The sequence below is a fragment of the Periplaneta americana genome, chromosome 2, assembly GCF_040183065.1.
Source record: "Periplaneta americana isolate PAMFEO1 chromosome 2, P.americana_PAMFEO1_priV1, whole genome shotgun sequence".
Classification (NCBI taxonomy): domain Eukaryota; kingdom Metazoa; phylum Arthropoda; class Insecta; order Blattodea; family Blattidae; genus Periplaneta; species Periplaneta americana.
Window position 1 is genome coordinate 38,677,938 of NC_091118.1, and position 21,703 is coordinate 38,699,640.

Consider the following 21,703-nt stretch of genomic DNA (forward strand, 5'->3'; position numbering starts at 1 on the left):
ATCTATCACCTTGCTTGTTTCAATTAAAATTCCCGTATTTCCCATAATAGTTTGTGATTTTTCTCCTAACATATCCACATCATCCGCATGAACAAGCAGCTGATGTAACCCGTTTATTTCCAAACCCTCTCTGTTATCCTGGACTTTAACGTAACTACACATTTTAATTAATTTACTTTATTGATTTTTTTTTTCGTATATGTATTTCAACTAATTGTATAGGCCTGAACTTCTAATTTTTTTTTGCATTTTTGCTATATTATCCAATTTCTTTGGAATTATTGATGAAGTCTGGAAAAATATTATCATATTACAGTCTGATCTATACAGAAAAAAAAAAATGCATGATACAGTGCTTAAATCCTATCAATAATAAATCAGTTTCCAAAGAGAGTAAGGAATAAAGATTCTGTATAATACCTAATGCATACTACCATTTTTATGTCAATACAACCCGATAGGAGGTGCCAGACGACGACATTTAACATGGGTTTGGACGGGGTCTTAAAAATTATTAAGAAATCTATACTAATAATAAATCTGTAGCCGAAATTTTTCTGGTAATTTTCGATTTTCCAAAAATAATTGGTCCTAACATAATAATTAACCACCCTGAAACCGAAAATCGCTTTTTTGAAATTTTTGTTTGTATGTCTGTCTGTCTGTCAGTCTGTATGTTTGTTACCTTTGCACTCGATAATGGCTGAACGGATCTCGATGAAAATTGGAATATAAATTAAGTTCGTTGTAACTTAGATTTTAGGCTATATGGCATTCAAAATACATTATTTAAAAGGGGGATTATAAGGGGGCCTGAATTAAATAAATCGAAATATCTCGCTTATTATTTATTTTTGTGAAAAATGTTACATAACAAAAGTTTCTTTAAAAATAATTTGCAATAAGTTTTATTCCTTGAAAAATTTTGATAAGACTGATATTTAATGAGATAAATGAGTTTTAAAATTAAAATAACTGCCATCTAAGGACGTATAATGAAATAAAAAACAAATGACTTCGTCTATAAGGGGCCTTGGACAGCAACAATCGAAAGCTATGAAAGATAGCCTACAGAGAATGTTTCTGTGTTTGTATGAAGTAATATAGGAAGCTAAATTAACCGATTTGTATAATTAATTATTATTTCACCATTGGAAAGTGCAGTTTCTATAGATGGACATAATGCTATAATGATATTACAGTAACTTCTGATATAATATAATATAATATAATATATAATATAATATAATATAATATAATATAATATAATATAATATAATGTAAGTTATTTGAAGGGTTCAGAACCATAGTGGGCCAAGCGCCATTTACTGAATACATAGAAAACAAGGGTTAAAATTAAGTTATTACCATAATTCAATGGAAACCTATAACAAGTAAAATAAAATATACACATTAAATCTAAATGATGTCAATCTTCATTAAACTATGGATGCATGTAATAAAAATTATGAAACATGTTAAAGGAATTGTCATTGCACCAAATGAGTGTCTCTGGACCAAAATGATCGCATTTTAATTATTTGGATGCAATTTAAATTAAGTAACATATTAAACGAATGTTCCCTGGATCAAACGTCCTATTTTAATTATGTAATTACTTTATATTTATTTCTAACGGGTGCAGCAGAGCGCACGGGTACGGCTAGTTTTAATAATAATTTTACAGAAATTGGTTAGCAAAAATTTGTTTTGTTTTTTTTTTTTTTTTCAATTTTTTTCACATTCCAGGATAAATATAACTCAATCTAGGACACAGGACACACTGTTAAAATCCAGAACAATACTAGGAAATCCAGGACGTCTGAAAACCCTGTACCTACCTGATATATCATTCACATTTTGTTTTTAGAAAGATGGTAAACCCTACAAAGAATTGGATATTGCATGTTTCTGAATACAGATCCTGATCATAATAAATTATTACACACGTGCCATGTCTTGGGAAGCTCTCTGTTTTCTCCACACACGTAATGGCTTGTCTGGCCCTTCCAGCGGATGCGAATCTGTTATTCAAATTTGGTAGTTAATATATCGTCTCACTTTTACTTGAAACCAGCGCTTCCTGAAATTCCAGTCGCCTTGCTGCCCCTGGTCACTTTCTACAGACGCAGCCCGCGTTTCTTATCTTTCAAGAAAGCGACACACTTATCCATATTATACTGTGCAAGCGCGACAAAGCCCCAAGGTCATTACCGGCGAGATACAATTGCGCCAAATATGGACTCAAACGTCTGAGAATGCGGTCTGTGATGCCAGGGGCGCTGATCTGTGAAAGCTTACGGATTCACATGTCGCGTTTATGACTTGGATTATTTATATAACGATCAAAACAAATGCTCATATGTCTTCAAGTCGCTTCTGTCTTCCAAAATGCCTTAACAGCCACTAAACTGAGATGAAGTACCAGACACAAAACAACTGTAAACAAGCGTTCATCCAATAGGAATTTTAATTAACTGTAAAAATATTGTAATGCTTACATTTTAATGTGAAACAGTTATGTACTAATGTCAAATGGATAAAGCATTATGGAATTTTCTACATTTGACGTTAATTTCTTGGCTATGACAATGAGTATAACGTGCTTATCAACGGATAAGAATATTGCATTACTACTGCTACTACTACTACTACTATTACTATTACTATTACTACTACTAATACTACTACTACTATTACTACTACTACTATTACTACTACTATTACTACTACTACTATTACTACTGCTACTATTACTACTGCTACTACTACTATTACTACTGCTATTACTACTGCTAGTACTACTGCTACTGTTACTACTACTACTACTACTGTTACTACTACTACTATTACTACTGCTACTACTACTATTACTACTGCTACTATTATTACTACTACTACTACTACTACTATTACTACTACTACTATTACTACTGCTACTATTACTACTGCTACTACTACTATTACTACTGCTAGTACTACTGCTACTATTACTACTACTACTACTGTTACTACTACTACTATTACTACTGCTACTACTACTATTACTGCTGCTACTACTACTATTACTACTGCTACTATTACTACTGCTACTACTACTACTACTACTATTACTACTACTACTATTACTACTACTATTATTACTACTACTATTACTACTACTACTACTATTACTACTGCTACTATTACTACTGCTACTACTACTATTACTACTGCTATTACTGCTGCTAGTACTACTGCTACTATTACTACTACTACTGTTACTACTACTACTATTACTACTGCTACTACTACTATTACTACTGCTACTACTACTATTACTACTGCTACTACTACTACTGCTACTATTACTACTGCTACTACTACTACTACTATTACTACTTCTACTATTACTACTACTATTATTACTACTACTATTACTACAACTACTACTATTACTACTACTACTACTATTACTACTACTACTACTATTACTACTACTACTATTACTACTACTATTACTACTGCTACTACTACTATTACTACTGCTACTACTACTATTACTACTACTGCTACTACTACTAATATTACTACTACTACTATTACTACTACTACTACTACTATTACTACTACTACTATTACTTCTACTACTATTACTATTATTACTACTACTGTCCACACCTGTGGAGTAACGGTCAGTGCGTCTGGCTGCGAAACCAGGTGGCCCGGGTTCGAATCCCGGTCGGGACAAAAGTTACCTGGTTGAGGTTTTTCCGGGGTTTTCCCTCAACCCAATACGAGCAAATGCTGGGTAACTTTCGGTGCTGGACCCCGGACTCATTTCACCGGCATTATCACCTTCATTTCATTCAGACGCTAAATAACATAGATGTTGATACAGCGTCGTAAAATAACCCAATAAAATAAAAATAAAAAATTACTACTACTACTACTACTACTACTACTACTAGTAGTACTGCTACTACTACTACTACTACTACTACTGCTACTATTACTGCTACTACTACTACTACTGCTACTACTACTACTACTACTATTACTACTACTACTGCTACTACTACTATTACTACTGCTACTACTACTGCTGCTACTATACCTTATTTTATTTCAAGGAGTGCAGTTCGGTGGCTCCTTTGAACACCCACTTACAGATTTATGACTTCCTACACAAACAACTCTGACAATTCCATCCTGTCACCTCGTCCCAACATTGCACAGTTGCCACAATCCTGGTGACCTTCGAAATTATGCAGTGAAACTGACGGGATTCTTGAAATTCGGAAAAGATGCGGCAACTCTGCCTCCACGTGGATTTGACGGGCACCTGTCAATTCTTCTGAACGAGGGTTGTGATTGGTTACTAACAAGAGAAGACAAGATTTCCGTCACAGTAAGGAAGACATTTATTTATGACAACCAATTAGTAGGGGACAGTAGAAGGTCTGTCGGCAAAGTCCTTTCTATGAAACTGCACTCCATGAAAAAAAATAAAGTATACTACTACTGCTACTACTACTACTGCTACTACTACTACTACTACTACTACTACTACTACTACTGCTGCTGCTGGTACTACTAAGACTACTACCGTCACTACTACTAACACCACTACTGCTATTAAAGTATTATTTCATTCCGTTTACCAGACACTATTTAAATGCTACTGCAAATTTTATTTATCTTAATTGTAGTACCCTAATTTCTGTATAGACATTATACAAAATAATAGGGATTTTCTTAAGTCCCCTGTCATGTTTTTGTTTATATTGTCATATTATTAGTTTTTCATTGAAATTAAAATACATTTAGTCACTTTTTCCATGTAGAGTTATACTAATGTTTGACAGTTGATTAAATAACATGACTATCATAGACAGAAGTCTGCTTTCCCATTGATTGAGCCTAAATGTCATACAAGTGTAACACTTGAACATGGTACTAGTTTCGGCCCAAGACTTTATAACAAAATTAAAGATCATTTTCCAAATTTGAAGTATTTTAAAATTGAACCTTTTAAAAAAGAAATTTATAAAATTATCGTGATATATAATATTAACAAACGTGTGTATTTTTTACCTTTTTATTTCTGTCGACTATATTCATGTTCTGTCTGATTGTCAATTTATATTAAATGTGTTTTTTTCTCTATTTTTCTCTTTCTTTTTTCTCTTGTGTGTTAGTTGTTGGTTTGAATCAAGTTAATTAGTGAATTTAGTAAACTGTCTTTGTAAATGTTATGTTATATTATTGACTAAGACCACACCGTACACGAGCCTGGTTCTTACGGTAGTGGCAAACATTTTTTGTTATATACCTACTTTCGAATTTGTACTCGCTTTGTTTACTAGCTAGCTAAATAAATAAATAAGTAAATAAATAAATAAATAAATAAATAAATAAATAAATAAATAAATAAATAAATAAATAAGTAAACAAGTAAACAAGTAAATAAATAAATAAAACATCGATGGAATTATTGATAGCGACATGGTATTTGGCGAGATGAGGTCGAGGATTCTTCATAGATTGCCTGACATTCGCCTTACGGTTGGGGAAAACCTAGGAAAAAACCCAACCAGGTAATCAGCCCAAGCGGGAATCGAACCCACTCCCGAGCGCAACTCCGGATCAGCAGACAAACGCGATACCGCCTCCTACACGGGTGCTCTCTGTTTCTTCCTGTTTGATATAAATTAAATTAACGTTGTTTGTTGTTTGCAGATGGCAAGTTTAACAACAGTGATGACGCTCTTGGTGGCGGGTGCTACACTAACCACAGCCCAAGTTCCAGCGTTGGGTCCTTGTCCAGATATAGAAACCATGCAGAGCTTCGACGTACAACGGGTAAGTACGTTTGTGGTTTAAACTTGATTAGGATCTGTCGATTTCTTTTAACTATTGCAGTTGATACATGAAATGAGGTGGATTGAATAATTTGTAGTGCTGTCGATCGATCCAAATATTTAATCGATTAACGAGTTGAATTTAATCGATAGATTAATCGAGCTTTGAGCAATTCGAAAAAGTTTTAATATACTATAATACACAATTATTTTTAAATTTAATTTGCGTTTGGTGATAGCATAAGTACTGGGTGTTCATTTCAAAGTGTGTCTTGACGTCACTGTTGTGGGTCGCCGATTTGAAGCGAGTTTCAGCTTATATGTCAAAGAAGTTGCCTATTATTTAAGGCGTTCTTCAATCTGAACTTGAGAACGTGTACGGCATAACTTCAACGTCGTAGCAACAGATGGCGGTCTGTACGGTCTGAGTGCTACCATAACCTCTTTCGAACAGTGTTTTGCGCCGGCAAGTCGTACGCAGGGTTTTTGTTATCATCGGTTGCGTACGGTAACATTCCACAACACAAATCAAATGCTCCGTGTCCATGTTGACCGTCGACGTTAATGTAAACAAATACGTAAGTAATCGTCTTAACCCTCTTCCCATATCCCGACAGTACGTATTTCCAAACAGTTCACATTCCTGCCACTTCCGGCGTTATCGTACGTATCGGTACGTACTCTTCAGAATGAACGCCGTACTTGCTAGGCAACTTCTCTACCTCATAGGTTATACACCTCTGCGGAAGTGTAGGAAGATTGAATTCTCTAGGCTCATCGGCTAGCCACATGACGGCATACAGCGAGCCATGACACACTTTGAACTGAACACCCAGTATAAACTGTAGCATATAATGTAGTATACTGTATCGTTTTATTACAAAACAATACTAAATTTGTGTCAACTCTCAGGGAGTTGTTAATACAAATACAAATAAAAAAGTATGAATACTCACCTAGTTAATAGGCCTACTGCTTCATCCATGATTTTAAACACGTGAGTGCATTCACATAGTTCGAATTAAGTGCTGCTCTACGTTTAGTAATAATGTTTTCTGCATCACAAACTACGAAAAAAAATGTTTCTGTCAAGCACTTCTTCACGATCGTTCAATTTAAATCCAAACGTTTCACCGAGTTTACTTCTCAGATTCTCATAGTCCTACGACATAATGAAGTTTTCACTTTTTTCACAGACCACAGAAATCAGATTCTTTTTTCTTTAGCAAACTAAACACACAAGCTTCATCTAGAAACTCAGTAAAGAAACTGCAACAGAACAGCAGACTGGCCCCTATTGTAATCGGGTTACAAAATTTTAGAAAGAGAAGAAGGTAGTTACTCTCTCACTTGCACATAGTGTAGCCATGGCTAAGGGATGAGGGGGCGAATTCCAGAAAAGTATGTATTTCATATGCTAGGAAGACGAGCTGACAAACTTAATAAGGATTTCGCATTGTGTTTCAACTTTCAACAGGGGTAGTCCAGGTCACTAATCCTCATATCTTAATCTCTTTCTGAAGTGTTTGTAATCTCTTTTTGAAGTTTTTGTGCAAAGATTTGCCCTATGCTACCTACTTTGCAGTTAAAAAATAACAGTATTATCGTGTTTGAAGTACGCAATTTCTGAGAGACGAATATTGTCAGAATTTTTACCCTGAGTTTGCATTAACAAAATAATAATTAATATCAAGTACAACGGATTAATTTTAATCGATTCGATCATTTGATTAAATATTTTTGATCGATTAATCTTACAATAGAAATGGATCGATTAATCGATTAAATCCCACAACACTTTACTTTCTCCACCACAAATTCTATCACTACCATGCCGGGGATTGAACCCGGACCGCCTAGGTGTAAGGCCAGGGCGTTGGCGCGGAGCCACAGACTCTGCGTTAGAGTGGTTTTTATGTTGGGCACGCGTGCTGACTCTTGATGACTCTCTGGTGTGTTTGTTGCAGTACCTGGGTCACTGGTACGAGGCGGAGCGGTACTTTGCGCTGTTCGAGTTCGCAGGGAAATGTGTGAGCGCCAACTACACGGACATGGGGGAAGGGCGCGTCAGCATCGTCAACAGACAGACCAGCTCGCTGTGAGTACTGCCCTCCAATATAGCGACGGGCGTTCCATTCTATGGCATTTGTCATAAATGAAAGAAAGCGCCGTTTCGTAGAGAAATAACATAGATATCATCATCATGGCCATATCATATCATATATATCACATATCATATCATATATATCATACAGTATCATATATCATATCATATAATATATCATATCATATCATATCATATCATATCATATCATATCATATATCAGATATCGTATCATATCATATCATATATCATATCATATCATATCATATCATATCATATCATATCATATCATATCATATCAGATATCGTATCATATCATATCATATATCATATCATATCATATCATATCATATCATATCATATCATATCATATCATATAAGATATCGTATCGTATCATATCATATATCATATCATATCATATATCATATATCATATATCATGTCATATCATATCATATCTTATCTTATCTTATCTTATCTTATTTTGTCTTGTCTTGTCTTGTCTTGTCATATCATATCATATATCATATCATACCATATCATATCACATATCATATCATATCATATCATATCATATCATATAAGATATCGTATCATATCATATATCATATCATATCTTATCTCATCTTATCTTATCTTATCTTCTCTTGTCATGTCATGTCATGTCATGTCATATCATATCATATATCATATACCATATCATATCATATCATATCATATCATATCATATCATATCATAACATATATCATATCATACATCATATCATACCATATATCATATCATACCATATCATATATCATATCATATCATATCATAACATATATCATATCATACATCATATCATACCATATATCATATCATATCATATCGTATATCACATCACATCACATCACACATCACACACTTCACACACATCAGACACATCACACCATAACATAATATATCATATATCATATATCTCATATTGAAGGGTACACGGGAAAAACGAACAATGTCAAAATGCTGTTACGAGTGATGTCATTATCTAATTCACTGTATTACTACAAACTTTAGTGTTATTTTTACCAAAAGTGGTAAAGGAGAATTAAAACCACGGATACATTCACCATTTCCTTCATTCCAAGTAGAAACACCAATAAATTTAGCAGTAATATACCGAAATAAATCAATATCTCAACCTTAATGGAAATGTGACATTGTTCGTTTTTCCCGTGTACATATATCGTATATCATATCATAATAAAATAACATAATATATAACCTAATATATCATATCATATATCATATATAGCCACCGGCGTGGCTCAGTCGGTTAAGGCGTTTGCCTGCCGGTCTGAAGTTGCGCTCTGGCGCGGTTTCGATCCCCGCTTGGGCTGAATACCTGGTTGGGTTTTTTCCGAGGTTTTCCCCAACCGTAAGGTAAATGCCAGGTAATCTATGGCGAATCCTCGGCCTCATCTCGCCACATACCATCTCGCTATCACCAATCTCATCGACGCTAAATAACCTCGTAGTTGATATAGCGTCGTTAAATAACCAACTAAAAATAAATATATATATATATTATATCATATATCATATTTCATATATCATATATCATATCATATCATTAACTATATAACCCGGTCGTGATTCAGCCGAATATTTCACACTGAGGGGATTGGTATTAGCACTATTAGTCCTTGACACATTTAAGTATTTAATAATAAAAAACTGAAAAGCGCACAAATGTGCAATTCAAGTATTTCAAAGTAGACAGTGATGTCATCGTTTCAAGCACGCTAAGAAGTACTTCGTGTTTAAAATAATACAGAACCCCTTATACATCGGCAACTTATCTGACATGGAAGTATCGCTGTGTTCGGGACAAGAGGATTTAGGTGTAGCGGTATTGCCTATTTTACCTCGCGTTCTTTCAACCTTCAACTCTCAACTCTCTCGTATTCTCTCTTGTCCTGCTTAGAACTTTTTCAGTTCATAAATTCTTTTACTGCCTCGAGCGAATAATCTCTTGCTTCGTCTTCTATTCAACCTCTTGAGTTTTATTTTCACTCACTCGCTACTCATTAAATTTCTCGCCCACTCTTTCATTTCCACTTCTCCTCGCTTTCTCGTATGTTTTCATCCTCGTGTCTAATTCTTTCTTGTCTCTTTTTTATTATTTTGTCGTCCCTCTTTTTCTATTGCCCTCTCTTATTCTCTCTTCACCTCTTTATTCCTCCTTTCTTTCGATATTCTTTTCTTACTCGTTCTCTTTTTTCTCTATCGCCGTCTATCTCTTTCTTTCGCCATTTTTTATTATCTCTTCCCCTCTTTTTCTTCCTTTTTTCTCCATTTCTTTTTCTTACTCGTTCTCCTTTTATGACTTTTATCCTCTCTTTCTTCCTCGTCTTCTCTCTTTGTTTCTCTCTAGCCTTCTGCCTCGCTCTCATCCTCTTTCTCTTCTTTCTTTTTCCCTCGTCTTCTCTTTTTTTCTGTCACCTACTGTCTCTTTCAATTTCTCTCTTTCTCATCCTCTCTTTCTCTCCTTCTCCCTCGTGTTCTCTCTTTTTCTCTCACCTTATGCTTCTCTCATTTTCTCTCTTTCTTTCTTTCTCACATTCTCTTTTCTCTCTCGTCCTCGCTTATACTCTTGCCTTCATACTCGCTCTCTTTTTCTTCCCTTCATTTTCTCGTCTCTTCTCATTCTGTCGCTCTACCTCCCTTCTACCATACTCTCTCTTTCTGTTTCTCCCTTCCGTTCTCTCTGTCGTAGTTTCTCGATTTATATCGCAATCCTCATAATCCACTCGCTCCTTCACACTTCCACTCTCTCACTACGGAAACGAATGCTGTATATCATGCTAAGCATGTCCGTCCACTGTATTGCTAACAATCTGTATGTTTGCTTGACAGGACGGGGATCCGGTCCACGATAGAGGGAGTAGTGAGACTCGTCGGGAGGACAGACGAGTCCAAGTTGAGTGTGAGGTTCCCGTCCCTGCCAGGTATGTACCTTTTCACCCTGTTGTCAGTGCGTGTTACTGTTGTGCAAACGAAAATGTTTCTTTTATGTCTGTTTAATCATATTTCTGTGGTGTTGAATCCGTAATTATGAATCGTACTGTCTCGTGATTGTTAAATTAAATAAAATTGTCACTGCTTTTGTTAGAATTAATACTTAGTATTCAGCGGGCCCCAACCATCACGGTTAATTTGCGGACCCTTGTTTATTGGAACTTTTCTGTTTCTCTTCTTTTTTACTCCCCCCCCCCCAATTTTTGACCATCACTTTTGAAACGCCCTGTATAAGAGAAGGAACGGTCACGACTTTATACAATTTCAGTAGCTTTTATTTCGTAATCTTTCTTCCTAGCATTCAGCCAATTGGGAGGCGAGATTTGGGCAGGTCCCGTAAAACATGGCTTGAGATTAGAGACCGGAACAGGTGACCTAATTCTTGGAGGAGGAGGAAGAAGAAGAAGAAGAAGAAGAAGAAGAAGAAGTAGAAGTAGAAGTAGAAGTAGTTTCCCATACGCCAATACGCAGCCAATCCACGAATACTTAAAACAGTCCATGTTTACTGGCTTCACATTTTATTTGACGTCTGTTTCTGAAGAGTAACTTACTAGTGTTGGAAATTGATTCGGCATATATAGTCGGACCATCGGATCTGTGCCCCCGTAAGAAATGCGAACTGAACTCTAATTTCTTTTCGGCCTCGGTAATTCATTTCTCTCCCTGCATTCCTGTCTCTCTCTTTTCTATCGCTCTTCCTTTCTCTCTCCCACTACTCAGAATTTTGGCCTTCTTGTGGGGCAGTTTACAATATTTGCACTTGCAGTCCAGTGTTGTCAACTCAACATGAATAGTGTAGCACGGAGTGGCGAAAGAAATATTATTAAGCAAGTACGTAATAGGAGTTTGCGATGAAGAGAAAGAAACAGGTTTCCTATAAATCAGGCAACGAAAAGAGCAACTGTTATCACAGGTGAGGCTTATTTTATTTCAACTGATTATGTATTAAAATTACTTACTTAACTAATACTAATAATACAACACTTCATGTAATTTATATAGGCAGGTCAGAACTCCTAATACAGAAAATCAGGAGAGAGGGAGTCTGTGCAGGAGATGAAAAGCTAGTATCACCAGGGAAGAACAGACCAAGGGAACTTTTAATGCTTGTAGATGATATGGACCGATGTATTTTAAGAAGAAAGATACAAGGATTTTATACCGTTCAGAAAGAATTTTCAACATTGAAGAAATTACTGAAGCTTGCGAGAGAAGCAATAATTTCCAAGGTTGGAGAGAAAAACTACGGAAAGTGATTCGAGACATGGGATTTAGGTTTACAAAATTTAGAAATACAAAATGTATTTTGATTCAAAGAAATAATATTGTAGCATGGAGGACCAGTTATTTATGACACCGTTTGACGGAAGTTTGGCAAATCCCTATTCGGCAAGGTTCGTGGCCTGCTGTTTAACGTGGTGGGAGGAAAGTGGGTGGAATGGAGTGAGTACAGGCGTTAACTTTTCCAAGAACGACGACAGCGCTGAAGGGGCACAGATCCGATGGTCCGACAATAAGTAGGTTCTCCTTTTCACACCATCTCATATGACATCTGTAAAACGATGAAAAACCTCTCACCATCTCTATGTCGAACGGTTGAAGTTTCAGTTTCGACTTAAAATCTCAAGGTTTTAAAGTTCGTTAAAATTTTAGATTTTTTTTTTCCTGCAACAGCATATTATTACGACTATTACACTCTTACTACGTCATACTACTTTTGACCAATAAAACGGTACGAAAGGACGTATTTCAACCAATCATGGCTGCTTATCGCACAATTTTATCGCGTCCCTAGCATTTGTTTAATTTTATCGCGTCCCTAGCATTTGTTTCTTTGTTTGCCAACATTTGAAACTGCGCTGGTCTGGACGCCAAAAAAAAAATATATATATATAAAATTACAAACCACTCCAGTCGATGCACAGCAGTTTCAAATATGACTCGCATTGGCATTCAAGAACAAGAATTAATAAAAATCACTGATCATACCTATGCATCTTCTGAAATCCGATTTACAAATAAATGAAGAGCACCATTCGGAAATCCTGAATAAGTTGAATACACCATGTAGGCCTAAATCAACGAGTTCCACTTCTATTACGCACACGTCCAATATAACATCAATTGAACCACCAACCACATTCAAATTTGAAAATTGTACATTCAATAATTATTCCTTTTAAAATTATTCATGTTTATTTTTTTAAGTCATCGTCGTTAATTAAAACTTTTCTAACACTTGTGTACAGTATATATATTAGTTAGGTTATGTTATAGCTTCTGCTATATGATATTATGGATAGTCACGTATCAGAGATTGTTTAATATTAAGATTTATTGAAAATCATCTGTCAAGTGACGTTGATTACTGGGATTCGGATAATTGAAGTGGAATGCAACTGTTTTAATAATAAAAATGAAACTGAATCAACAAAGCCTTCTTGACTAGTAACATTGCCATCGTGTATAGCTAGATCGAAAACTTCTCGACGAGAAGGCATTGCTCACTACTGCCATCTAGCATGCATCTAGCGTAATATTTGTAATGTTGAGATGGTACAATAATACATTTGAAGACAGTTGTATTTTCGTAAGTCAATTAATATTTTATTGTATTGGAGTACTTCGTTACTTCTAATCTTTATATACTTTCTTCTAATCGAGTAATAGTCAATTAAATCCCACTCGAGTTTTGATTTTCTCTAGATAAATCAAAACGTCTAGTGAGATTACTGTTGATAAATCACTGTTTGAATTGTTACATTCGCACGTCGCTGTCCACTGTCTGTGATTACTGGTTAACATAAAGCGCATATTTAACCAGTTTATAAGGATCTTCCAGGCAGAAGATTTTGCTTGAAGTAAACTCTAAGATTTGATCTTTGTTTCAGTGCTGGTGGACGCGCCGTACTGGGTGCTGGGCACGGACTATGACAACTACGCTGTGGTGTGGTCTTGCACAAATTTTGGAATCTTCAGCACTCGTAAGTTCTTTGTAGTGTACCGTACTGAATGTTCTCGATTTTCGTCTGCCATCTTGGCTACGAATATTACTTTCAAACTTGTAGGCGTACCTGATTTCTTAAGTCAAGAATCAAAATTCTTCCTTTCAGATAATCTGCTCTACACTCCGCTGTTTTGTTAAGGCTGATCCACAATAAACTGAGAACGGAAACTACAACGAGAACGGAAATATTGTTAAAATAAATGTATATAAATGTGAGCATTCACAATTAACTTTCACGTTCCCGTTACCGGGCTCCTGCAAGTTTCTCGTCAATTGTGAATGCTCATATTTAAATACATTTATTTTAACAAAATTTCCGTTCTCGTTCTCGTTTCTGTTTCTGGTTGACTTTATGCTCGTTTAGTTTATTTCTGGGTGGATAATAAATCACGATAATAACCATGGTAACGTTAAAGACGTAGATATCCATGAGATAGCTGATTATACTATCACGATGACAGTGATTGTAGCACGACGATGACAGTGATTATAATAAGACGATGACAGTGATTGCAGTAAGACGATGGCAGTGATTGTAGTACGACGATGACAGTGATTGCAGTAATACGGTGGCAGTGATTGTAGTACGACGATGACAGTGATTGTAGTATGACGATGATAGTGATTATAGTACGACGATGATAGTGATTATAATAGGACGATGAGAATGATTATAATGCAACGATGACAATAATTATAATATGACGATGACAGTGGTTGTAGTAGGCCTACAACGAGGACAGTGATTCTAGTGCGACTATGACAGTGATTGTAATACAATAACAGTGACTGTAATACGTCGAAGACAGTGATTTTAGTATGATGACAGTTTTTGTAGTACAACGATGACAGTGATTGTAATACAACTATGACAGTGTTTGTAGTACGACGATGATGGTGATTATAATAGGACTATGACAGTGATTGAAGCACGTAGATGACTGATTGTAGTACGATGACAGTAATTACAATACTACGATGACAGTGATTGTAATACGATGAGTTATTGTAGTACGACTTTGACAGTGATTGAAGTACGTAGATGACTGATTGTAGTACGATGACAGTAATTATAATACGACGATGACAGTGATTATAGTACGATGACAGTTATTGTAATACGACGATGACAGTGCCTGTAGTACGACGATGACAGTGCTTGTAGTATGACGATGATAGTGATTGTAGTACGACGATAACAGTGTTTGTAATACGACGATGATGGTGATTATAATAGGACGATGACAGTGATTGAAGTACGTAGATGACTGATTGTAGTACGATGACAGTAATTATAATACGATGATGATAGTGATTGTAATACGATGACAGTTATTATAGTACGACGATGACAGTGATTGAAGTACGTAGATGACTGATTGCAGTACGATGACAGTAATTATAATACGACGATGACAGTGTTTATAATTCGATGACAGTCATTGTAATACGGCGATGACAGTGCTTGTAGTACGACGATGACAGAGCTTGTAGTATGACGATGACAGTGATTGAAGTACGTAAATGACTGACTGTAGTACGATGACAGTGATTATAATACGACGATGACAGTGATTGTAGTACGACGATGATAGTGATTGTAATACGACGATGACGGTGTTTGTAGTACGACGATGATAGTGATTGTAATACGACGATGACAGTGATTGTAGTACGTCGAAGACTGATTTTAGTACGACGATGACAGTGATTATAATACGACGATAATACTGATTGTATTATGACGATGACAGTGATTATAATACGACGATAATACTGTTTGTAGTACGACAGTGACAGTAAGTGTAATACGACGATGACAGTCATAATATGATGATGACAGTGATTGTAGTACGACGATGACAATGACTGTAGTACAACGAAGAAGGTGATAGTATGGCGTCTGTGATTATGACGATAGTGGCGACTGTGATGATATGATAATGACGGTGACAATTCAAATAGCCATGATGGTGTTGTGGCAGTACGGGTTTGAAGAGAATAACTGTAATGTTGGCATTGTTTCAGGCAACGCATGGATCTTGACTCGAAGCCGGCACCCCACCCTGGACGTGATGGAGCAGGCGTACTCCGTGGTGGACAAGCACGGCATCAGCCGGGCCTACTTCATCAGGACGGACCAGAAGAACTGCCCCACCCTCTTGTACTGACGTGCTGTGCTGGTAATGCTGACAACTTAAGTTACTCTAGGAACAAGTGACGTCCAGGCCGCGTGAACCTCAGAACGTGATGCAACATGTTGATTCGCTGAATTTTTAGATATCCCAGCTCTGGGTATGAAATTTAGCCATATAAAATTACCTTTATTATAAAAAAAATGGAGGTAATATGCTGTTCAGAACATCGGGTAAAACTACTCCTGAAATTGGTTTAGAAAGCTCTGAGCGCTGCATTATGCAGAAGCTATTTTGCGGCGCATGCGTAAAATGATTAAAATAGTCCAACCGTTTTTTTCTCTTGAATTTGACACAATGACGCAATGAAAAGAGAAAAGGGGGCAATAGGAGGAGAAACAATAAAGAGGTACGCGATTGCGCATCCTTGCAAGGGAATTTTGGCTGAGAGGAAGGATTTATGTGAGCTCCAAGCCAAATGGCCACTCGTCTCAAATTTCACATCCCGTTGAAGGAATTTCGAAGAATTTTGAAGGAGAAAAGCCGAAAATGGAAGTAACCTCGTAGCTTCCATATGAATTTGACATTGATTTTCTTAATTCTTCTACTAAAACTGCGGATAACTTTAAAATACAATAAATTGTAATACATTCTTCAAATTCTTTTGGAATTAGGCCTCTTTTGAGAAGTTTAAGAACAATAGAGTTTATGCGAGGCTTTTTGGATTCTTACACCATGCCACAAATGCAGATTCCAATGTCTCCGGGCCACATCATTGGTTTCATCATAAGGGAAGGCAAAGAAATTGGATCTGTCTGTTGATTCCGTTACTAAGACCTATTCTCCAGTACTGGAAACTCTACGACATTCAATTGGTTCATTAAAAAGTATGAGATGTATTAAAATAAATACTAATAACATAGTTTTGTTTATGCTCACGTGGTGTGTAACGTTTTGAAATTATCCCGCAACTTATTTTGGAAAGAACAGCCATTTTACGAGAGATCCTAATTTCAGTCTTTCACTTTAGAACGCCCTGCGACATATATTTCCACAATTATTTTTCATATTCTGTGTAAATAAAACAAGGACTTTCATAAAATTGATAAAATTGCCAGATTTTTAGCCGAATTTCGTATTTTTTATATAAAATATTTGATTGCGTTATCTGAAAATGGATTATCTAAGAATTATAACATTAGAAATCATTATATTTATTGGTAGTCATATTGTTTGATAATATGGTGATAAATGTACAATTTAAAACTTGACCGGCTATTGTAAGCAAAAGTATGTTCAAACACTGACTGATCTGCCGGGAAACGGAACGTCTTTCAGCCCGAGCTTTTCTTAATTGTATACTGTCGGTTTTAATTAAGTAAATATGAAACTTGCCGTTATTGTGTTAAATGCCTATTATTTCCTGTTATAAATAACGTCAATGTACTTACAACGGCCATCTTCTGCACGCTTTCAAATGATAAATTACTAAAACATAAAATAGTGCTTATCCAATTATTTTTCTCGGACATACATCCTTAAAAAATTTCATCATTATTTTCTGTTATTTGTTTGTTATATGCGGATTATGTTCATACTATTTCATTTCAAAATGTGGTTATTTCAAGCTCGCTATAAGCTCGTTGTTTTCACCGTGAACTCCAAAAACGGTACTGGGCGATAAGTTGGGAGAAAGCCGTCAGTACTTTCAAAGATTGCGGTAAAGTCTAAATGTGCTCTTATGTTATGATTCGGTGTAGAATGTCCTAAAGCTATTAACAGGCAATCTTCATCAACATTATTATCTAACAACATCGCAAAATGCGTTTTTTATTATTTTTATTTTTAACTGATTAAACGCAGGTCTTCTAAAAATAAACTCTTTTTCAATACAATTAAAATATTTTTCCGAGATCTAGGTAACAAATACAAGTATTTAGAAAGATGTTAACACACATATAATATGTAATTGTTACGTATTTTGATGGAAATACTAATTTCTCAGGGACAATAAATTTCATTTCAGGAGCAATGGATTTGTATCTCGCATATAGGTAAGATTTATATGGACTGGCAATATTCAAAAGTAAATTGCATTACAAACGGATATTATTTATATGTATGTTAACATTTTGTTCGTTCTGTGTATTTTATTACGATACTTGGAGAGTTTCATTCATGTTGTAACGGGAGAAGTAATTCCAAAAAACAAAAATACTTGCAAGGCTGTGGCTATTGTAAATTCTCAAGGAGAACAGGCTAAGTTCGATCTGAAGATATTTCCAGGTATTTTGAACCTGAAATTCTGGCGTAAACATTCAAACAGCCCGAATATATAATTAAAGATAATTATTTATTGTTTGTGTGGAGAGTGTTATTTATTTCTGTGTGTGTTACAGCTGAGACGGTCCTTTTTGTCCTGTGAACGAATTTGCCCCGTACCTTAATGGACAGTACGCACATCATAGGCACTATAGAATAAATTGGTCTGGCGAATATCTATTCACTCGTTTATCCTGGTTTGTAAACCAAAAGATTTCGAGTGTTTTCAAACAAATTGATAGCTTTGATCAGTCGAATTAATTACTCTGTAGCTTCTATTCGGTAGTTTGTTTCAGACTCCCTCCCATGTGCGAACAGTTGAGGTCACAAGTCAAGAACTACTGTCTCTGCTGTACTTTAATATTTTTGTTGTTATCTAGTAATTTATTTGTAGTTGTAAAATTGATTATACAAGGTAGAAGACAGTATGTTGTAATAAATATTTAATAAAATAAGTCTTAATTTAATTTAATTTCTTCTGCACATTTTTCTAGATATGCGGCTGGATTTAGCAATTTTCTGTTATACAGGGTGATCCACGAAGAGAGGCCAGAACTTTAGTATATGATTTTTAAGTAATTTTGAGTAATTTTATATGAACATAAACAGAAGCTATATATTTTTTTCGTCTACAAGTATCTAAATAATGTAATCGTAAATATAATAATAATAATAATAATAATAATAATAATAATAATAATAATTATAATAATAATAATAATAATTATTATTATTATTATTATTATTATTATTATTATTATTATTATTATTACTACTGTAACATATGTAGTTCCGTAATTGTTCTAAATTGAACACATGTTCATATGATTTTTTAAAAATTGAAAACGTCATAAAAATGAAGTTCTAAAGTTATCTTCCTTTCTGAATCACCCTGTATATGATGTTTTCCTAACCTGTCGCCTTAACTTCTACTCTGGTGAAGTGTTTTCATTTCATTTCAGATTAGTATCTTCTTGGTAGAAGTGAGCTGTAAGTAAACGGTTGATGATTTATCACCGAAGGAATCGAATTTCCATTTCCGGAAGATATTTTGAGGCCTTTGGCGGACAAGATAGCTGTGTGACAGATTCTCCTTTGAATATTTTACACTTTCCGATATTCTCAATTTACCATTGTTTCCACCTGGAGATTTGCACAAGGTGGTATTATTAATAGAGGATTACTATGCTGGACAGGGGCGGACGCAAGATTTTTCTGATCAAGGAAATTTCTTCTCCACAACTTCAATTCATTGAAGAAAGACTCTGGTGATGCATCAACATCATTGGCCCACTGATTTACTGTAGCCTCAACAGCAGTTTCTAAATCTTCATCTGATGCTCGCACTATGTTTTCAGGCAGCAAAGTTTGTATGGACTTTAGGATTCCCTTATGATTAAAAAACCTGTCCTTGAGCTGGCTAATGAAATAGTCTAAGAAGAGAAGGAAAATTAAAAGCCTAAAATACTCTTCATGACTCTCTGTCTTGAAGTAAGAACACTGTGTTTGTCTTCCTGCATTTCTTGGAATTTAACATTTTAGCAAAGAGAATTTACGTGGAAAACTTTCTAATTCCTATGTACATTCACGAATTAAAATTAATATTATTTTTGTTTCTTGTTTCGTATTTTCCCCAAAATTTCGGGAGGGGATATATCCCCTTAATCCCCCCCCCCTTGCATCCGCCCCCGAAGCTGGAAGTATATGAATATCTCCATTTAAAGTAGTAACTATGAAATAAATTAGAAATATCTCTAAATCAAATCAAATTTTCTATCACTTATAAATGAGATGTCGCTAATCTCTAATATAACGTCATTAATCTCTGACGTACGCTCCACGTTTAGTAACATTTTGTTTTGAGATGTTGCCGTCCTTACTAGACGCCGAGTCGCGAGACACGAGCCACCTAGTGGAAAAAACGGGGAAGCACTGCGTGGTGCTTAGTGGTGCGACTTGCTGAAACGCCAGCTTATAATTTTTATATTCACTTCCTTAACTATGTTCTCTGTGCAATAGTCAATGCGTTGATGTAGTGAACATTCCTAAAATAATGCAGTAAAAGTGTAATGTGTTGTGGCAGTTATAAAAGTGTGAAAAATTCGTTTACAGCGGCGCATGTATATTCAACCTTCCATAAATATTGTGTAGTTACCACATAAAGGTACATCGACTAATCGAAAGGGAATTTCTCGCTTAATCATGTGGTTAAATATGCGCAGAAACTGTATATACTATGCCTTAATCATGTGGTTAAATATGCGCAGAAACTGTATATACTATGCCGCCTACGTGCCTGACGGTTGCTATAGAGTAGGAAAGAATAAGGCTGAGAATTACAATACAATAGGACAAGATAACGCAGTCAGCCGTCAAAATCGAGTACAGGGGCGACAGTGTGAAAGATTACTGCCCTGCTTCTCGAACTCCTTGAGAGCGGAGTAGCTGGGGTTTTTCTTTCTCTTCAGATCTCGAACGTATACATCACCTTCCCCTGAAACAAGTAATAGAATTATTTTGTAAGGATTGTACCGGGTCATAGCAAGCAGACTTCTTACTGTAAATATAGTTGATGGATTTTCATCTTGAAGTGTATTGAAACCCCTTCAGTTTAGAGTCTGTGAAAGTTAAGAAATCAAAATAACGATAATAATAATAATAATAATAATAATAATAATAATAATCAACAGACCTAAAGCAAGATGCAAGAATAACCTCTATTGAGACCGGAATGGACCATTGGCCTTAATGCTTGTTTGGAGAATAATGATAATAATTATTTATTTATTTATTTATTTATTTATTTATTTATTTATTTACTTATATGTAATGTCCTGTAAAACAGCCAGAGGCCAATTACAGTTCAGCACAAACAATGTAAAAAAACATTAGCAATAATTTAAAATAAAAGTACAAAGAAATAATTAAATTAATGGCAATTAATTAAAATGATAATTACAAATGAGATAATGGAATCATAAATGAAGAATGGAATCATATAAAATAATATTACAAAGATATACAAGATTATAATACAACGACAATAATGACAATGAATGGACGGGATAAAATGGATGACTAAACTACATAGCATAATGAGCGAGAATAATATTAAAATACATATTTAAACAAAAGATATAAATGAAAACTGATATAAAACTTCAAAATATATACTACACATTAAATGGACCCAAGCTTGATCCATGCAAATTAGCATATTTTATACATCTGCAG

The 21,703-nt window shown here is 35.2% G+C and overlaps 2 protein-coding genes across 2 annotated transcripts in view; one reads left to right on the forward strand and one right to left on the reverse strand.

Annotated features, from left to right (window-relative positions):
- The window catches only part of LOC138692760 (apolipoprotein D-like), a 67,617-nt gene extending 48,681 nt beyond the window's left edge, over positions 1–18,936 (forward strand). Inside the window, exons 3-7 of the mRNA XM_069815957.1 lie at positions 5,722–5,844; positions 7,811–7,941; positions 10,844–10,935; positions 13,897–13,989; positions 16,041–18,936. Coding sequence (XP_069672058.1) covers positions 5,722–5,844; positions 7,811–7,941; positions 10,844–10,935; positions 13,897–13,989; positions 16,041–16,183 — 582 coding nt within the window. The 3' untranslated portion in view covers positions 16,184–18,936. The remainder of the gene's footprint in view (positions 1–5,721; positions 5,845–7,810; positions 7,942–10,843; positions 10,936–13,896; positions 13,990–16,040) is intronic.
- Positions 18,937–20,155: 1,219 nt separating this feature from the next.
- Positions 20,156–21,703, reverse strand: part of LOC138692771 (lazarillo protein-like) — a 47,735-nt gene continuing 46,187 nt past the window's right edge. The window contains exon 6 of the mRNA XM_069815968.1: positions 20,156–20,963. Within this exon, the coding sequence (XP_069672069.1) occupies positions 20,842–20,963 (122 nt within the window). The 3' untranslated portion in view covers positions 20,156–20,841. The remainder of the gene's footprint in view (positions 20,964–21,703) is intronic.